This window comes from Chinchilla lanigera, unplaced genomic scaffold (genome assembly GCF_000276665.1).
Source record: "Chinchilla lanigera isolate Chin_1 unplaced genomic scaffold, ChiLan1.0 scaffold00127, whole genome shotgun sequence".
Taxonomy (NCBI): Eukaryota; Metazoa; Chordata; class Mammalia; order Rodentia; family Chinchillidae; genus Chinchilla; species Chinchilla lanigera.
In genome coordinates, this window is record NW_004955528.1 from 937,805 (window position 1) to 952,012 (window position 14,208).

A 14,208-nucleotide genomic window follows, 5' to 3' on the forward strand; every position below is an offset into this window, starting at 1 on the left:
CTTCCTGTCGTTGTCTTCGTCTTCATCTTCATTTTCTTTGTCTTGGTCTTCTTGAGACAGGGTCTCACTATGTACTTCAGACTGACTTTGAACTCAGAGTGACTCTCTTGCCTCAGCCCCTTGAGTGCTGGGATTACAGGTATGTGCAGCCGTGCCTGGTCTGTTTTGTTTATTAGGTGGTTCAGTGTTTCTCAACCTTGGCAGTATGGACATTTTGGACTGAAACGTTGTTTTGGAGGCTTCTGTGGATTGTAGATGTTTCGCTTCCTGCTTGTCTTCTACCCACTAAATTCCATCCACACCCTGCTCAGCTTCAGGGCTGTTCCCACCCCCTTCCCCAGTTACTGCTGCCTCTGCTGTGTCAGTTGTGGCAGTCTCTGGTGACAAAGATGCCCAGTTTAAAATCACTGGGCTAATTGGAATTCATGTTTAAGTAGATCCACCACTTTAAAAACATTGTGTGTATTTACTTTAGACTACATCTAGGCTTTACCTGTTCTTTCAGGCAGAGTAAAACTAGTTTGCCTACCAGTTTTCTCTCTTCTGTGCCCTTTTCTAAAGCATCCTAGAACTTTTCTCGATCTTTCTTTTTTCTACTGCATTTTTAAAGCCAACCACTTAGGAGCCCAAGAAACTCTGTGGAGGGTGCCTTGAGCCACTGAGCTTTTGGCCTCTTTTGGTTGGTTCTGAGACCCGGTCTCTTCTAGGTAGCACAGGTCATTGTAGAATTGATCTAGCACCAGCCATGATACTTTGGCCAAAAGTAATGGGCAGAAATTAAATAGACTTATTTTTAAGAGTATTTTATTTTCTACTTTCCATATGCAATATTATGGCAATATTATATACTAAATTTTAACCAAAACAAGAGGAGGGAGAATGCATCATTGCACTTGGAAATACATTTTTATAAGGTAGGCACTCTTGTGTGATTTGGGATGAAGTCTTTATTTTTAATTTTTTTATTTTGAAACTTTTTTTGAGATGGTCTCACTATATAGTGCAGGCAGGCCTTGAACTCACGGCAGTGCTCCTGCCTTAGCCTCCTGAGTGCTGGGGTTACAGGTGTGAACCACCATGCCCAACTGGGTTGACGTCTTTAAAATGGAGTAGATTGTGTTCTGCTGTCAGTGACTAGTCATAGCTGTTTTGCCCTTGGGAAGCCACTGGGCAAGACTGTTGCACAGGTTGGGCCTAAAAGTAAACAACTCTAAAAAGGGCCTTTTATGTTCTGTGCTTTTGTTAACAAGGTGATTAATTGGCATATTGTATAAATTCATGCCTTTGATGGATTGATAAACATTTCCCAGAAATACTCAACTTTAGTGGAAGGCAGGAAGCGTGTAACATGAACGAGCTGTTCAGTCCTTACTTTTACTTACAGATGAAGTAACTGAGAACCCCTGAAGCCCAAGTGATGAGTTAGTGGAGATAGAGCCAGGGTGTGACCATGATTTTGTTCTGCCTGCTTGCTTTGAATTCTCCTTATTGTACTGTTTCAGTCATGAGTCATTTGGGAATTGTTGTTGCCTCTAGATTTGCACTCTTCTGACCAAGGTTGCTGTTTAGAAAAGTTCTCTTTTATTCTCAAAGGAGACTGTGGTGTTGTGTCTGTCCAGCAAGAAGAGAATATTTCGTGTGGCTGGTGACAGCTTAGAATTCTTGTGGTGTACCCCATGGGTGTGTGTGTAGCAGCTTTGTTGAGGTGAGGTGCGCCTGTTTAGAGCACACAGTTGTATGACTGACTTACGCAAAGGCTTGCCTGCAGAGCCGTGGCAATGATGAAGGTCATGGGCCTACCCACAGCCCTTGTTTTGATTCTAGATATGATGTGTGGTGGTAGGCTGGAGGCCATTGTGCTTCTTTGTTTTGGAAACAGGGACCTTACACATGATTTGGAAAGTATGTAAGAGCATGCAGTTAGGTTGGGTTGATAGAGCTCCAGAGAGGCCTCTCTCTCCTTGCCCTGGAGGCTGCCCCTGCGCTGCAGCTTCCAGCCCACCTCCTGGTCAGCTGTGTGTGTGAGTTATGCGGGGAGCAGAGGGCTCCGGGTAGGCCTCGATCATCCTGATTATCTTGTTCGAGGCCCTTCCTGCTCAGCTTCCCTAGTTTCCTGGTTCAGAAACGATTGTGAGGTGACCCAGAGTAGGTGTTACTCATGGTGTAAAAGACTCCCTCTATGTGATGTCTGAGTTGGGAACAGATGCTGCTGTTCCCCAGGCTTTCTGTGGCTGGTGAGCAGACTAAGCACGTGCACTGTGACTCTGACCAGCCCTGGCTGATGAACCAGGGCACCGGGACACAGAGGTGGGTGGACCTCTGTTTGAATTGAAGGTGTTCGGTTGTTAACGCACTCACTTGCCTGGTCATGTCTGACAGGAACAGAAAATAAGGAAATCCCTGCTTTTGTTTTTTTCTCTTTAATTAAGTTGTGTTCTAAGTGTGATATGGAACGTCGATTTCAACATTTGGGAGAGACTTAGCACTTGGCTTACTTCTGCTTCCAGGTGATCTTGGCTGGCTTAGGATGATTTGAGGGGCCAGCAGGTGCACATGTGATCATCCGGACCTGTGTTTGGCATGGGTTTCTTGTGGTAGCATCTAAAGAATATGGGGTTCCTTAAAAGACTCAGGGGTGATGCCCACTAGGCAAGGATTTGGCATCCCAAGTGCTTCCCAGAAATACAGCTAGAAGGACACAGTGAGTTGTCACATACTTATTGGCAAGTTGCTCAAATAGATGCAGAAATTCTGTCAGAATTCTGACCAGCCAGCTGAGGGGCTAGAATTGAGCCTTGGAAGTACTGGTCTTGAACAGAGGTTAAGTGATGGTTGCATAAACTCTTGGGATTTGGGTTTTTTGTAACATTTCTCCTGTCCCCAAGGCTTCTGAAGCCATGTTACCCTAGCAGGCTTGCCCTGCCCGGTTCAGCGCTGTTCTCCAGAAGCCTGCATCATCTAGTTTCTCTTCAACATTGTCCTAAATGTCTTTCCTTTGCCTTAGTTGATTTGCTTTGACTTGAGGACGTGTTTCTGAGCACACTCCGCAGGTGTTCTGCTTCTCTTGGGTTTGGGGGCCTTTCTGCTTCTCCCTTTAGTTGCTTGGTCACTCTGATGCTGTGTTACGCTATTATTTGTGAAACTGAAAATGTTTAAATAATTTCCTCAGAAAAATGAATAGAGGAAGTATACATTTCAATTGCAAAGTATCTGGCTGTAGTCATTCAGAATGGGCATTTCTTTTTTGTCTATCAAGGCAACAAAAAAGTTCAGAAAAGATGTTCTTAATTCCAGAGCAGGTTGATGGCTCTACTGTGTTTCACTGTTTGGTGTTTCAAACAAATTGAGAGGTAAGAGTCACTGATTATGTAAGGTTTCTTTTTTTTTTGGAGTGTCTATTTTGTTTGTCATTTTCCAGTTCACTGGAAGGTGGAGGCTTACATTTACCTCTGTCAGTGGGCTCTGATGTTGCCTGGAAGGTGCGTTCCCCTCCTTCATGTGGTCCTGTCGTGCCCAGAGCTATAATGTGGAGCTTGGATGTGGCAGTACCCAGCAATCTCCTGAGGAGGACGTTGGGCCCGAGTTCGTGCACACACATCTTCAGCGACCTGTGCTGCTTCTTGCCCTAGGGTGTGATGGTTTTTGCAAGGGAAAACAAACGAGGACCTTTGTGTTAGTGTCCTGAAGGAATAGGGATTCCAGAACTTGTTTAGGGCTCATGGGTGAAGTTGTGTGTGAACCCATGTTACTAAGGTGAGGTTAGACAGTGCTGGCTGCGGAGCAGCTGGGAGCCACCTCCTGCTTGGCCTGCAGAGTGGGCAGCATGGTGGGCCACTCATGAGGCTCTCTCTGTGATGTGTGTCCTGTTTGTTTGACAGTAGTACCTCAGGTAGAATTTTAGGAATTCCATGTACGTAACATGCTATATGTTACCTTGTGTCCTAAATCGTGTCCTATTGCAGGTGAGGCCTAAGTATAAGTCATATGCACCTGAGGTGTCTGTGGCCTCACTGCTATTGCTCTGTTGTTTGTGGCCAGCTAGCTTAGAATACAGTACAGTCAGTAGGTCTCTCTTGTCCCATCTGCCCTTCCCATGTTAAGGTGATTGCAGCTGCTGAGGAGAGCTGACTGCCTCTCTGTCCTGCATCTGAACACATCCGCCTGCACGTCTCTCAGCAGTCTCCCCCAAGCCCCTCTGTTGATTCATTCTCTCCTGTTAGGCTCTGCTCCACAAAGCTACTTCAGGGTAGCCTGGGTGGAGGCACGTGAGGGGGAGTTACAGTAAAGGAGCCAGAACCATTGAACTCCTCTGAAGGGAAGATAAGCTCATTTGTCTCACGCTCATGGGACATTGATACTGTCACATTTATAGGCTCAGAGGTTTTTGTTACAGGGAAACAACTGTTACTTCTTCTGGAGTGGTCTCCAGAAAGTGCAGCTTTTTGACCTTGCACTGGGCTCTTTCCCCTCCTCCAGCACGGCTGCACAGGTTTACCACTGCACAGGAAAGCGTCTTCCACCACCTCGGACCCCAGTGGGGTGGAGCCCAGTTCTCACTAGGCCTTGGGGAGTCTCCAGGGAGTTGTGCTCCCAAAGCTGCTGGCCCTCAGTCTGGGTTCGTGTCCTGGGCTGCTCTTCAGAGCCTCCTGAGAGGGGTGCCAAAAGCACTGCATCCTCTCCCAGGCCATGCTGCCTTGTGGTGTGGCCACTTTCAGCCCGCCTCAGATGCTCTTGCTGCTGCGCAGGTAGGCAAGCCCCAGCAGGGCAGCTCAGTGAGGCTGGTGCCCAGAGTGAGGTCTTCTCTGTGCCCAGATTTGGGTCCCCATACTCGAGGGGCTGGCTCTTGGAGGAGGAGCTGGAGCAACCAGGGGCTTCTGCTGCCAGTCCGCACTCTGAGAGCCCATGGCTGTGCTGAGGAAACCATGGGAATGGAGGGACAGACCCCTGCACTCAGGCGGGGGCAGCTGTCAGGAGAGGCATGTGGAAGGGGCCTCTGAAAGGGTGCATGAAAGGTAATCTGAGCTCCAGCTGGGGGAAGGGGAGCCAGGGCCCAGAGGTGGGATACCTAGGTGTGTCAACTGATGAGTGAGCTGGAGCTCCATGGCCCTGACACCATGGTTTACCATCAGATAGCTCAGTGCCTTCTGAAGGCTGTTCTGTTTTGGCTCTGCTGTCAATAATTAGCAGTATTGCTGCAGGACTGGGATTAACGTCCAGCTCTGGATTTCTCTAACTGGATACTCTGGAATGTAAAAGCAGAAGGATGCTGTGCAGCTGGTTCTCAAGTGGCTCGACTCAGTTGTTTTACTTGAGCCTGGATCATTGCAGATAAGGCTTTGTATTTGAGATGACAACCTGGGTTGTATTCACTGTTCATTTCTCTGTGTCTTGACTTTGTTCTCACCTTGGTGACCTTCAGTTTCCTTTAAGGAGGAATAGCTTCCCACTGCCAAGCTTGTTTCTGCTCAGCCTGTGTGTGAGATACTCGGCTGCTCGTGTCTTCCCATATGTGACAGCAGTCTAACTAGTCACCTGTTTGTCTTCACAGAGTAACAGTTACCCCTCGATGAGTGATCCCTACCTGTCCAGCTACTACCCACCATCCATTGGATTTCCTTACTCCCTCAATGAGGCACCGTGGTCAACTGCAGGAGACCCTCCAATTCCGTACCTTACTACCTATGGACAGCTCAGTAACGGAGACCATCATTTTATGCATGATGCGGTTTTTGGGCAGCCCGGGGGCCTGGGGAACAATATCTACCAGCACAGGTTTAATTTTTTCCCCGAAAACCCTGCATTCTCAGCATGGGGGACAAGTGGTTCTCAAGGGCAGCAGACTCAGAGCTCAGCTTACGGAAGCAGTTACACCTACCCACCTAGCTCCCTGGGTGGCTCGGTTGTTGATGGGCAGACGGGCTTTCACAGTGACACGCTCAGCAAGGCTCCTGGGATGAACAGCTTGGAGCAAGGCATGGTTGGCCTGAAGATTGGGGATGTCACCACCTCTGCTGTCAAGACAGTAGGTTCCGTTGTCAACAGTGTGGCATTGACAGGTGTCCTTTCTGGCAACGGTGGAACAAATGTGAGCATGCCAGTTTCAAAACCAACGTCTTGGGCTGCCATTGCCAGCAAGCCTGCAAAACCACAGCCTAAAATGAAAACAAAGAGCGGGCCTGTGATGGGGGGTGCATTGCCTCCTCCACCCATAAAGCATAACATGGACATTGGTACCTGGGACAACAAGGGACCTGTACCAAAGGCTCCAGCCCCTCAACAGGCATCATCCCCCCAGTCTGCCCCACAGCCCCAGCAGGTGCTGGCTCAACCTCCCCCAGCACAGCCTCCACCTTTGGCCCAGCCACAGTATCAGAGCCCTCAGCAGCCACCCCAAACTCGCTGGGTTGCCCCTAGGAATAGAAATGCAGCATTTGGTCAGAGTGGAGGGGCCAGCAGTGATTGTAACTCTTCTGCAAATACCCAGTCTAATTCTGCCCCAAGTGTAGAGTCCCACCCCATCCTTGAGAAACTGAAAGCTGCCCACAGCTACAACCCTAAAGAGTTTGACTGGAATCTTAAAAGTGGACGTGTGTTCATCATAAAGAGCTACTCTGAGGACGACATTCACCGCTCCATCAAGTACTCCATTTGGTGTAGCACGGAACACGGCAATAAGCGCCTGGACAGCGCCTTTCGTGCCATGGGTAGCAAGGGGCCCGTCTACCTGCTCTTCAGTGTCAATGGGAGCGGGCATTTCTGTGGAGTGGCTGAGATGAAGTCCCCTGTGGACTATGGCACTAGTGCTGGGGTCTGGTCTCAGGACAAGTGGAAGGGAAAGTTCGATGTGAAGTGGATATTTGTTAAAGATGTGCCCAATAACCAGCTCCGACACATCAGACTGGAGAACAACGACAACAAGCCAGTCACAAACTCCCGAGACACACAGGAGGTGCCCCTAGAAAAAGCAAAGCAAGTGTTGAGGATTATCGCTTCCTACAAGCACACCACCTCCATCTTTGATGACTTTTCTCACTATGAGAAGCGCCAGGAGGAGGAGGAGGTGGTGCGCAAGGTGAGTGGTACCTGTGTGGGTGTCTGTCCCGTGTCTGCGCTCATAACAGGCGGCCTGGGCAATGAGCAAGGCTGGGAGTGGATGGCCCCCTTCTCCGCAGCAGTCCAGTGACAGACTTCCTGGCGGGCCTAGGTCAGGGGGGCAGCCCCTCACTGAGCTTTCCACACCATGGCCGCAGGGAGATGCGTGATGTTTGGATGTCACTGAGCAACTTTTGACCACTTTCCAGTTTTTAAGACGTGTGGTCACTGGGACTCCTGGGTACATGTTTAGTTACAAAGAGCTTGAGGGAACTTACTCTTTCGTTCTTAGACTCATGGTCTCTTCGTGCCAAGACGCCTGTGTCTGTCAGGAACACGTAGAATGGAATGTTCACGTTGCACTGGGAGATGGGTGTGGCTACGTGAGCTGAGGCAGTGATATTCTTGGGGGCCTCCCCTTAGCTGTTGGAAACTGGTCTGGTCTAGAGATTTTCCTATTTTTCTTTCAAAAACCTGATCCTTCAGTTTTTGGAAACTTAAACTTACTCCATCTAAGTAGTAAAGAGAATGGTGGAAAAAGGGCAAGTATGAAATCCAGACATTTTATAATAACAAATGGGAAGCTGGGCGTGGTGGTGCACGCCTATAATCCCAGCACTCAGGAGGCTGAGGCCAGTGGATTGCCAGGAGTTCAAGGCCCGCATGGGCTACACAGTGAGTTCAAGGCCAGCCTGAACTGCGTAGCGAGACCCTGTTGCAAAAGAACACAACACAAGGGTACATTTAAGCCTGGTGTGGTGGTACATAGCGAAATAATCCCAGCACTTCGGGAAACTGAAGCAAAAGGATCACAAGTTCAAGTCCAGCCTGGGCAACATAGTGTGACTGTGCCTCAGAATAAAAAATTTTAAAAGGGCTGGGGATGTAGCTGTGCATTAAAGCGCTGGGTGCAGTCTCCAGTCACTAAAAAAAGAGAAGTTACATTTTGATCTACTTGGCTGGGTCTCTGAGGTGGTCCTAATTACCAGTTACAAGTGACATCCACAGTGAAACTTGGAGGATCCCAGTGGCGCAGCACCTTGCAGTGTCAGTGCGTCTGGTCTTGAAGCAGGACCCACGAAAGGGACAGCAAAGACCTAATGTGCTTCGTAAAGCCTGCATTACCAAGAGAATACACCCTGAAGTTCTGTCCTCCTTTCTTGCCTCAAATGTCAGTTGGTAATAGGCGGGTTTCCAGTCTTTCCTGAAGCAGAATCCTCACATGAGCATATGTGTCCTGAAGTGTTTGGACCAGACAGGTATGCAGACGGCATGTGGCAGGGCCACTAGCACTAACTTCGGCTTATTGTGAGTAGCCCAGAGTTGCAAAACTGAAGCAGTGTGGTGAGAGAATGCCATTTATTTGAGGAAACTGAAATTTGATACGTTAGCACTTTCAGGTATAAAATAAAATGCAGTTCTGCATTGCCTAACAATGAGACTTTCTCTGAGAAGTGTTGCTGTGTGGCCTCATTGTTCTGCTGGCATCATGGTGTGGCCTTCCTGCATGAGCTGGCTGCAGGGCCACTGGTTGATCCTACAGGCCACTGCCCTAAAGAAGAACCTCATGAATGCAGTGCACAGCTGTACGGAGTTTGCAGGGTTAGGACAGGGATACCTGGTAGTTAGATGTAGGTTTGGCTTTAAACTGACAGCTGGCTGTGTGTGTGTTTGAGTTTCCTTTGTAAATTCTGAATAGGAGGGGTGATTGAAAAATACAGTGAATGTTTAAATTAAAACTTTCTTTCAGTGAAAGACATTGTCACTAGTCCTGCTCAGAATACCTCTGGCTTTAAACACACTTAGCATTCTTGTCACTTTCGGAAGCAGTTTTGGAGGTCCTTTTTGTGATTGTCTTTCGTTGTGCTGTTGTGGCTACCTTGATGTCCTGAACGGATTCAGAATGTTTGCTTTCACGATCATTTTGACTGAGGAAGAGCCAGAAGGGGCGTGGCACAGCTCCAGGTCTGGTGATGAGGTGGGTGAGAACAGTGATGTTTTTACAAGCCTGCTCTTCCACTGGGCGGCACTCGGCAGCATTCACCGCAGTTTTGGTCACAGTTATAAAGACACAAAGAGGACGTCTAGGCCTGCTTCAGAAGTGCCAGGAGTGATGGGGTGGGTTAGTGTGTTCAGAGTTGGGGAGTATGTGGAGGGGGTTAATGGCAGTGTGCTTTTTACTGATACATAGTTATAGATAGATCTATATCCCCCCATACCCATTTATATCACCTGTATCCACTATATATCTGTGTCCACCCATATCCACCTATGTCAGCCATATCCACCTGTACCCATCTATATCTATTTTTAATTGAAATGTTCAACGTATATTTTGATCACTTTCGTACATGGATTTTCGTGTAGTGCACCAGGTGCCAAAGGTTGGTGCTGAGCTTAGGGATATAATTCTGCCTCAGATCTGTTTTAAAAGTTCTAGTGTCCTAAAACTTTCATTATAGCAACTTGATTCCTAGACACTGAGTTTCTGGGGGTTTTCGGTTGAGCCTGTGCTGAGCAGCCTGTGGGCTTCAGGTGTCCTCCTCTGTCAGCATCTGTGCCACTTGAACATTGGAGGCAAGTCTGCCAGAGGGCCTGGGGGCGTCGTAGGAAGGAGTGTGGCGGTCCTCCCACAAGCTGGTCAGCCAGGCTGTTTTGATCCAAATGTTTGTTGTTAATTTGTATTACTGAAAGTGACAAATAAGAACCCTGATTTGTTCGGTGGTTCAGTTCATTGGGCTGCGTAGAGAAACAGGTGATTCTAGAGCAGCCCCGGACTGACACCGTGCCCGAGCTGCACTGTGCTCCCGCTGCCTGCCAGTAAGTACTCTGGTCTTCATTCTGTTGGCTGGGTTATCGTTCTCTCAGGATGGGGACCCGAGGTGTCTCAGAGTTGAGACTCGGGGTTTCCACTGAAAAGTGCAATGTAGTCTGCACAAGAAATGCCCTGCAGACGTGGGGGAACCACTGCTTCCCCCTGGTTGTAGTACTTGTAGCCAGGGGCTCTCAGCCCCTATGGAGAGATCTCCTTTTGTTCATCCCTGAGGATTAGACCCAGCAGCTTTCAGGTGGTCGTAATTTAAAAATACCTAGTGTTTACAGAGTAAAATACAGCTACATTTTTTCAGTTTGCCTTTCAGAGTTTCTAGCTATAATTGTGGAAACATTCTTATTTCTTGTGAAAGCAGTAACTTTTATGGCAACTATGTCAGACCAAGTCCTAGGATAACACATTGTTAAGTCTATAAACAGTCCCTCAGAGGAGGCTTAAGAGGAACAAATAGGGTGTTCCACAGGATGTGGGCTCGCACCCAGGCCAGTCCTGCCCACTGGCATTTGGCTTTGGAAACAGTAGAGAACTTAAGCATTCCTGCGTGCTTGTTGTGTGCTGCCTTACAGCTGTTTTTTTGTTATTTAAAATAAGTTTTTTGAGTGATGTTACTTTTTAAAGTCCATGTGGTGGACTTTGTAGCTGCTCATAAAGGTCAGAGGAATGTGGGGCACTTGCAGAGTCTCCTGTTCTGGATAAGTTAGTAGTAGCCGTTTGGACCAAAAGACTGACGTCTTAGAGAATTTTAAAGGGAATGCAGAATACAGAGGTCTTTTCTCCAGGTTTACACTTTAGGTTGGGAGGAGACATTGAATTCTTTTTTTTTTTTGTCTTTTTGAGATAGGGTCTGGATATGCAGCTCAGGCTGACCTTGAGCTCACTTTGTAGTCTAGGCTGGTCTCGAACTTGCAAAGATCCCCCTGCCTCAGCCTCCCCAGTGCTGGGATTACAGGCGTGCGTCACCACGCCCAGCAAGAGACATTGAATTCTTAGAGCAGTGGCCACCTGTCTTCTTTGTTAATCTAGATGCTCTGGAGGCTCCCCCAGGTGGGAGCTGCACAGGGATGTGGGAGGCATGGCCACAGTTAGGGCCGTGCCCTGAACTGGGACAGTGTTTACCCCAGTGCTGGCACTGTTGGTGTGAACCTGAAGATACACTCATCCTTCATGCAGATTGTTGCTTAAACTGCACTTTACGTAGCTGGTGTTGTGCTAGCCTTCACTGAGGATGGAGGTGCCAGGGGTGCCCCTGTGACAGCAGTGTGAGCTTGCGTCTTGTGTTGTGGGTGTTTCCGTGTTGAGAGCTGAGTTAGATGCTGCTTGGATAGGAAAGAGGTCCTGAAAGCTTCACCGCTGGCTGCAGGTGTAACAGCCTACTGACTAGAAGCCAGGTAGGCAGATGGGATGAGGGTCAGGCGTAAGCCTCAACCTCACATGGCGAGTGTGGTCTGGAAATGACTGCTGTGGTTGTGGAAACCAGAAGGAAGCATGGCGGGAGGCACCTCCCCAGAGCTGGTCAGCACTGCTGGAGGTTGCCGGCTTCTTTTTGGCAGTAGAGGATGTATTAGCTTTTTATTGCTGAGCAAAATACCTGATACCCGAAACGTGAAGGAGGAGAGGGTTCATCTGGGCTTTCGGTTTCAGTCTTTGGTTGGCCGGCTCTGAGGCAGACAGGGCAGTGGAGGGCGTTTGGAGGAAGGTGGTATGTCACAGCATCCGGGAAGCAGGCGGGCAGGGCAGTAGGGGCCGGCACTAGGCACAGGCCCAGTGTCCTGTCCACACCACCCTCCTCCACCTCACCCCTGAATAGCCCATCCGACTCTGCTCACCAGAGGTCAGCTTGTGACGTCGTCAGTGCCTCACATCCCATGGAGTCGGTGCATGGGGTCACCTGGCACAGAGCAGGCTTGCACGGTGGGAAAGGGCCCAAACTGGACAGCTGCCAGCTGGTCCTGCTCTTTATCAGCCAAGTAACTCAGTACCTTTTTAAAACCCCCTTTGTTTTGAGAATTGAACAAAGGGTTTTACATTGAGCTATACCCACAGCCCTTTAAATTTTTTTGGTTTTATTTTATTTTATTTTCTTAGATAGGGAGGGTCCTGCTAAGTTTTCTAGGCTGGCCTAGAATTTGCAGATCTTGGAGCTTGAAATCCTGCCTCAGCCTCCCAAGTTGCTTGGACTACAGGCATGTACCACCACACCTGACATAGGGTTTGCCTTTGAAGCAGGTTAGACAGACTTTGGTGTCCATTGAGCCACTGAGAGGTTTAAATGAGAGAAAATTCAGGAGAATAGCTCCTACATCCTGGCATGCTTGCATGCCTTACACAAGCTTGTTTTTTTGGGCTCAGATGATTTTCTATTTCTAATGTTTTTTTCCATGTAGTGTGACAGTGACCTGTGAGGGAGGGCTGGCAGTTGTCTGGAGGTGGACCTGTGTTGGCTCGGGCAGAGGGCCTTCTGGCAGGGGAGAGGTGGGTAGGACATGGTCTGTGGGACCAGGGCCCTAGAGCTCAGAGCAGTGTGCATTGGAGGGGCCTGGGTGGCTGAGCAGAGAGGCCTGCATCCAGAGCCGCGGCTGCAGTGGGAAGGCAACCTCGGCCCCGCTTTTGTGGGAATTCACCTGTGTGTCACATCACGGTCACTTAGGGTATTAAACTCCTCTCTTTCTTTTTACAGGAGCGGCAGAATCGAAACAAACAATAAGGACAAACCAGGTTCTTACATGGTTAACAGCTGGCTTTGAAAACAGTTTAAAACTGTATGCTTGGTGCTGCCTGTGGTGTCAGCTCCAGCGTGTCATCCTTGTGCAAGATTGAGTGTTGCATCTTTATCTTCTTTATAGTTCATTTTTGCTGATGGATCTGTGTTCATTTGTATTTTTTCTATGTATTATAATATTGTAGAACTCACTAATAAAGGAATATTTTTTTTGTCAGCTTATCAGACTGACCTAATGCGAGATACAAATATCCTTAAAAACAAAACAAAAAATCTTAATACATCCCAAAGATTTTTTTATTTTGGCAGAAATTATGTTCTTATTCTTATATCCAGTCATTTAATGTTTCTATAGGAGACTTCAAAATTTTAGCCCCTTTACTGCTTTTTTTGCAAACAGAATAACCCGTGAGCTGTTTGTCATTTAGTGTGTTGTTAAAATCTCCTCACAGTACTGAAGTCAGAAGGTTAGTGATTGCCTGGCCGGGCTGGTTCACCATTTTTACTATTCATGCTGTCTAAAGTGCTAATCTGCCGTTTGGTTTTTCTGCTAGGCAGAAAGACAAATTTTAGTTTTCCACATGTGACTCTGGTTGCCCCGGAGACTCACCCTTCCTGGGGTATTACCACCGGAGCTGCACCGCCCCTCACTGCCTGGTCTCACCGCTGCCGAGGATTTGAAGGTGTTTGAGGTCCAGTTCTGTGTGTGTGTGTCCCTAGCTCTTTGCAAATCATTTTTAATTTGCCCTTTCTTCACTTGATAACCTTCATGCCATCTTCAGTTTTTTACTAACAATGCTGAGCTTTAAATGTAGGCTCTGATAGTACAGTGCAATGGACGATGCTGTCGACTAAATTCCGTGTGTCTGATTTTTCTTTTCCTGTTGAATGGTTTAAAAAATCAAAAAACAAAAAATCCTTTTAGGAAATAATTTGCTGTCATGTGTTGTGGAATGAGGGCCATTAAGGAGCTGCCCTGCTACCTGGAGTTGGAGTTTACGTAGCATGAAAGTGGCACTCGTGCCCGACGCCCTTGCACACGAATCTGCACGCACCCACTGTAGAGGATCCTTACTGTCTTAGAGAGCAGATACCTTCCACAACTATTTACTCCAAAAGACCCTCTGAGTTAAAAGTTGAAGCTGTATTCTTTAGACTTGTATTTAGAGCGTGTCACTTCCTCTGAGCTGTTACTGCCTGTACAGAGTCCTGATCAGCAGTGGATTGCTGTCCTCTAGGAGAATACAAGCCTTAATAAACACACCTGTTAGCAAGCCTGTGTGCTCTCGTCCTTCCTCCTGCCTGTGGGGGACAAGTCTTGTTTTTATGGTAGCTGTGAAGCCAGTGGTGAAGTCGCTGTCCATGCAGCGTGGGTTTCTCAGGTCTGAGGCACTCCTTCTCAGGCAGGTGGAGAGCTAGGGGCCGCCTGAGACTGTGCTGGAACTTTACTGTGCCTCAGTGGCTTCCACTGAAAGGGCAGAACAACTCTTAGAGCTCCAGTTAGAACTTAGAATTTCAGTCCCCCAGCACAGGTAGAGGACCACATGTGACCTCAGCTCTGACC

At 48.1% G+C, this 14,208-nt stretch overlaps 1 protein-coding gene across 2 annotated transcripts in view; it reads left to right on the plus strand.

Moving 5' to 3' along the window:
- Ythdf1 (YTH N(6)-methyladenosine RNA binding protein 1) overlaps nt 1-13,918 on the plus strand; it is a 16,541-nt gene extending 2,623 nt beyond the window's left edge. For both annotated transcript variants that reach the window (XM_005409994.2, XM_005409995.2), the window contains 2 exons: nt 5,549-7,072; nt 12,603-13,918. In XM_005409994.2, the coding sequence (XP_005410051.1) occupies nt 5,549-7,072; nt 12,603-12,629 (1,551 nt within the window). In that variant the 3' untranslated portion in view covers nt 12,630-13,918. The remainder of the gene's footprint in view (nt 1-5,548; nt 7,073-12,602) is intronic.
- Nucleotides 13,919-14,208: the final 290 nt, after the last annotated feature.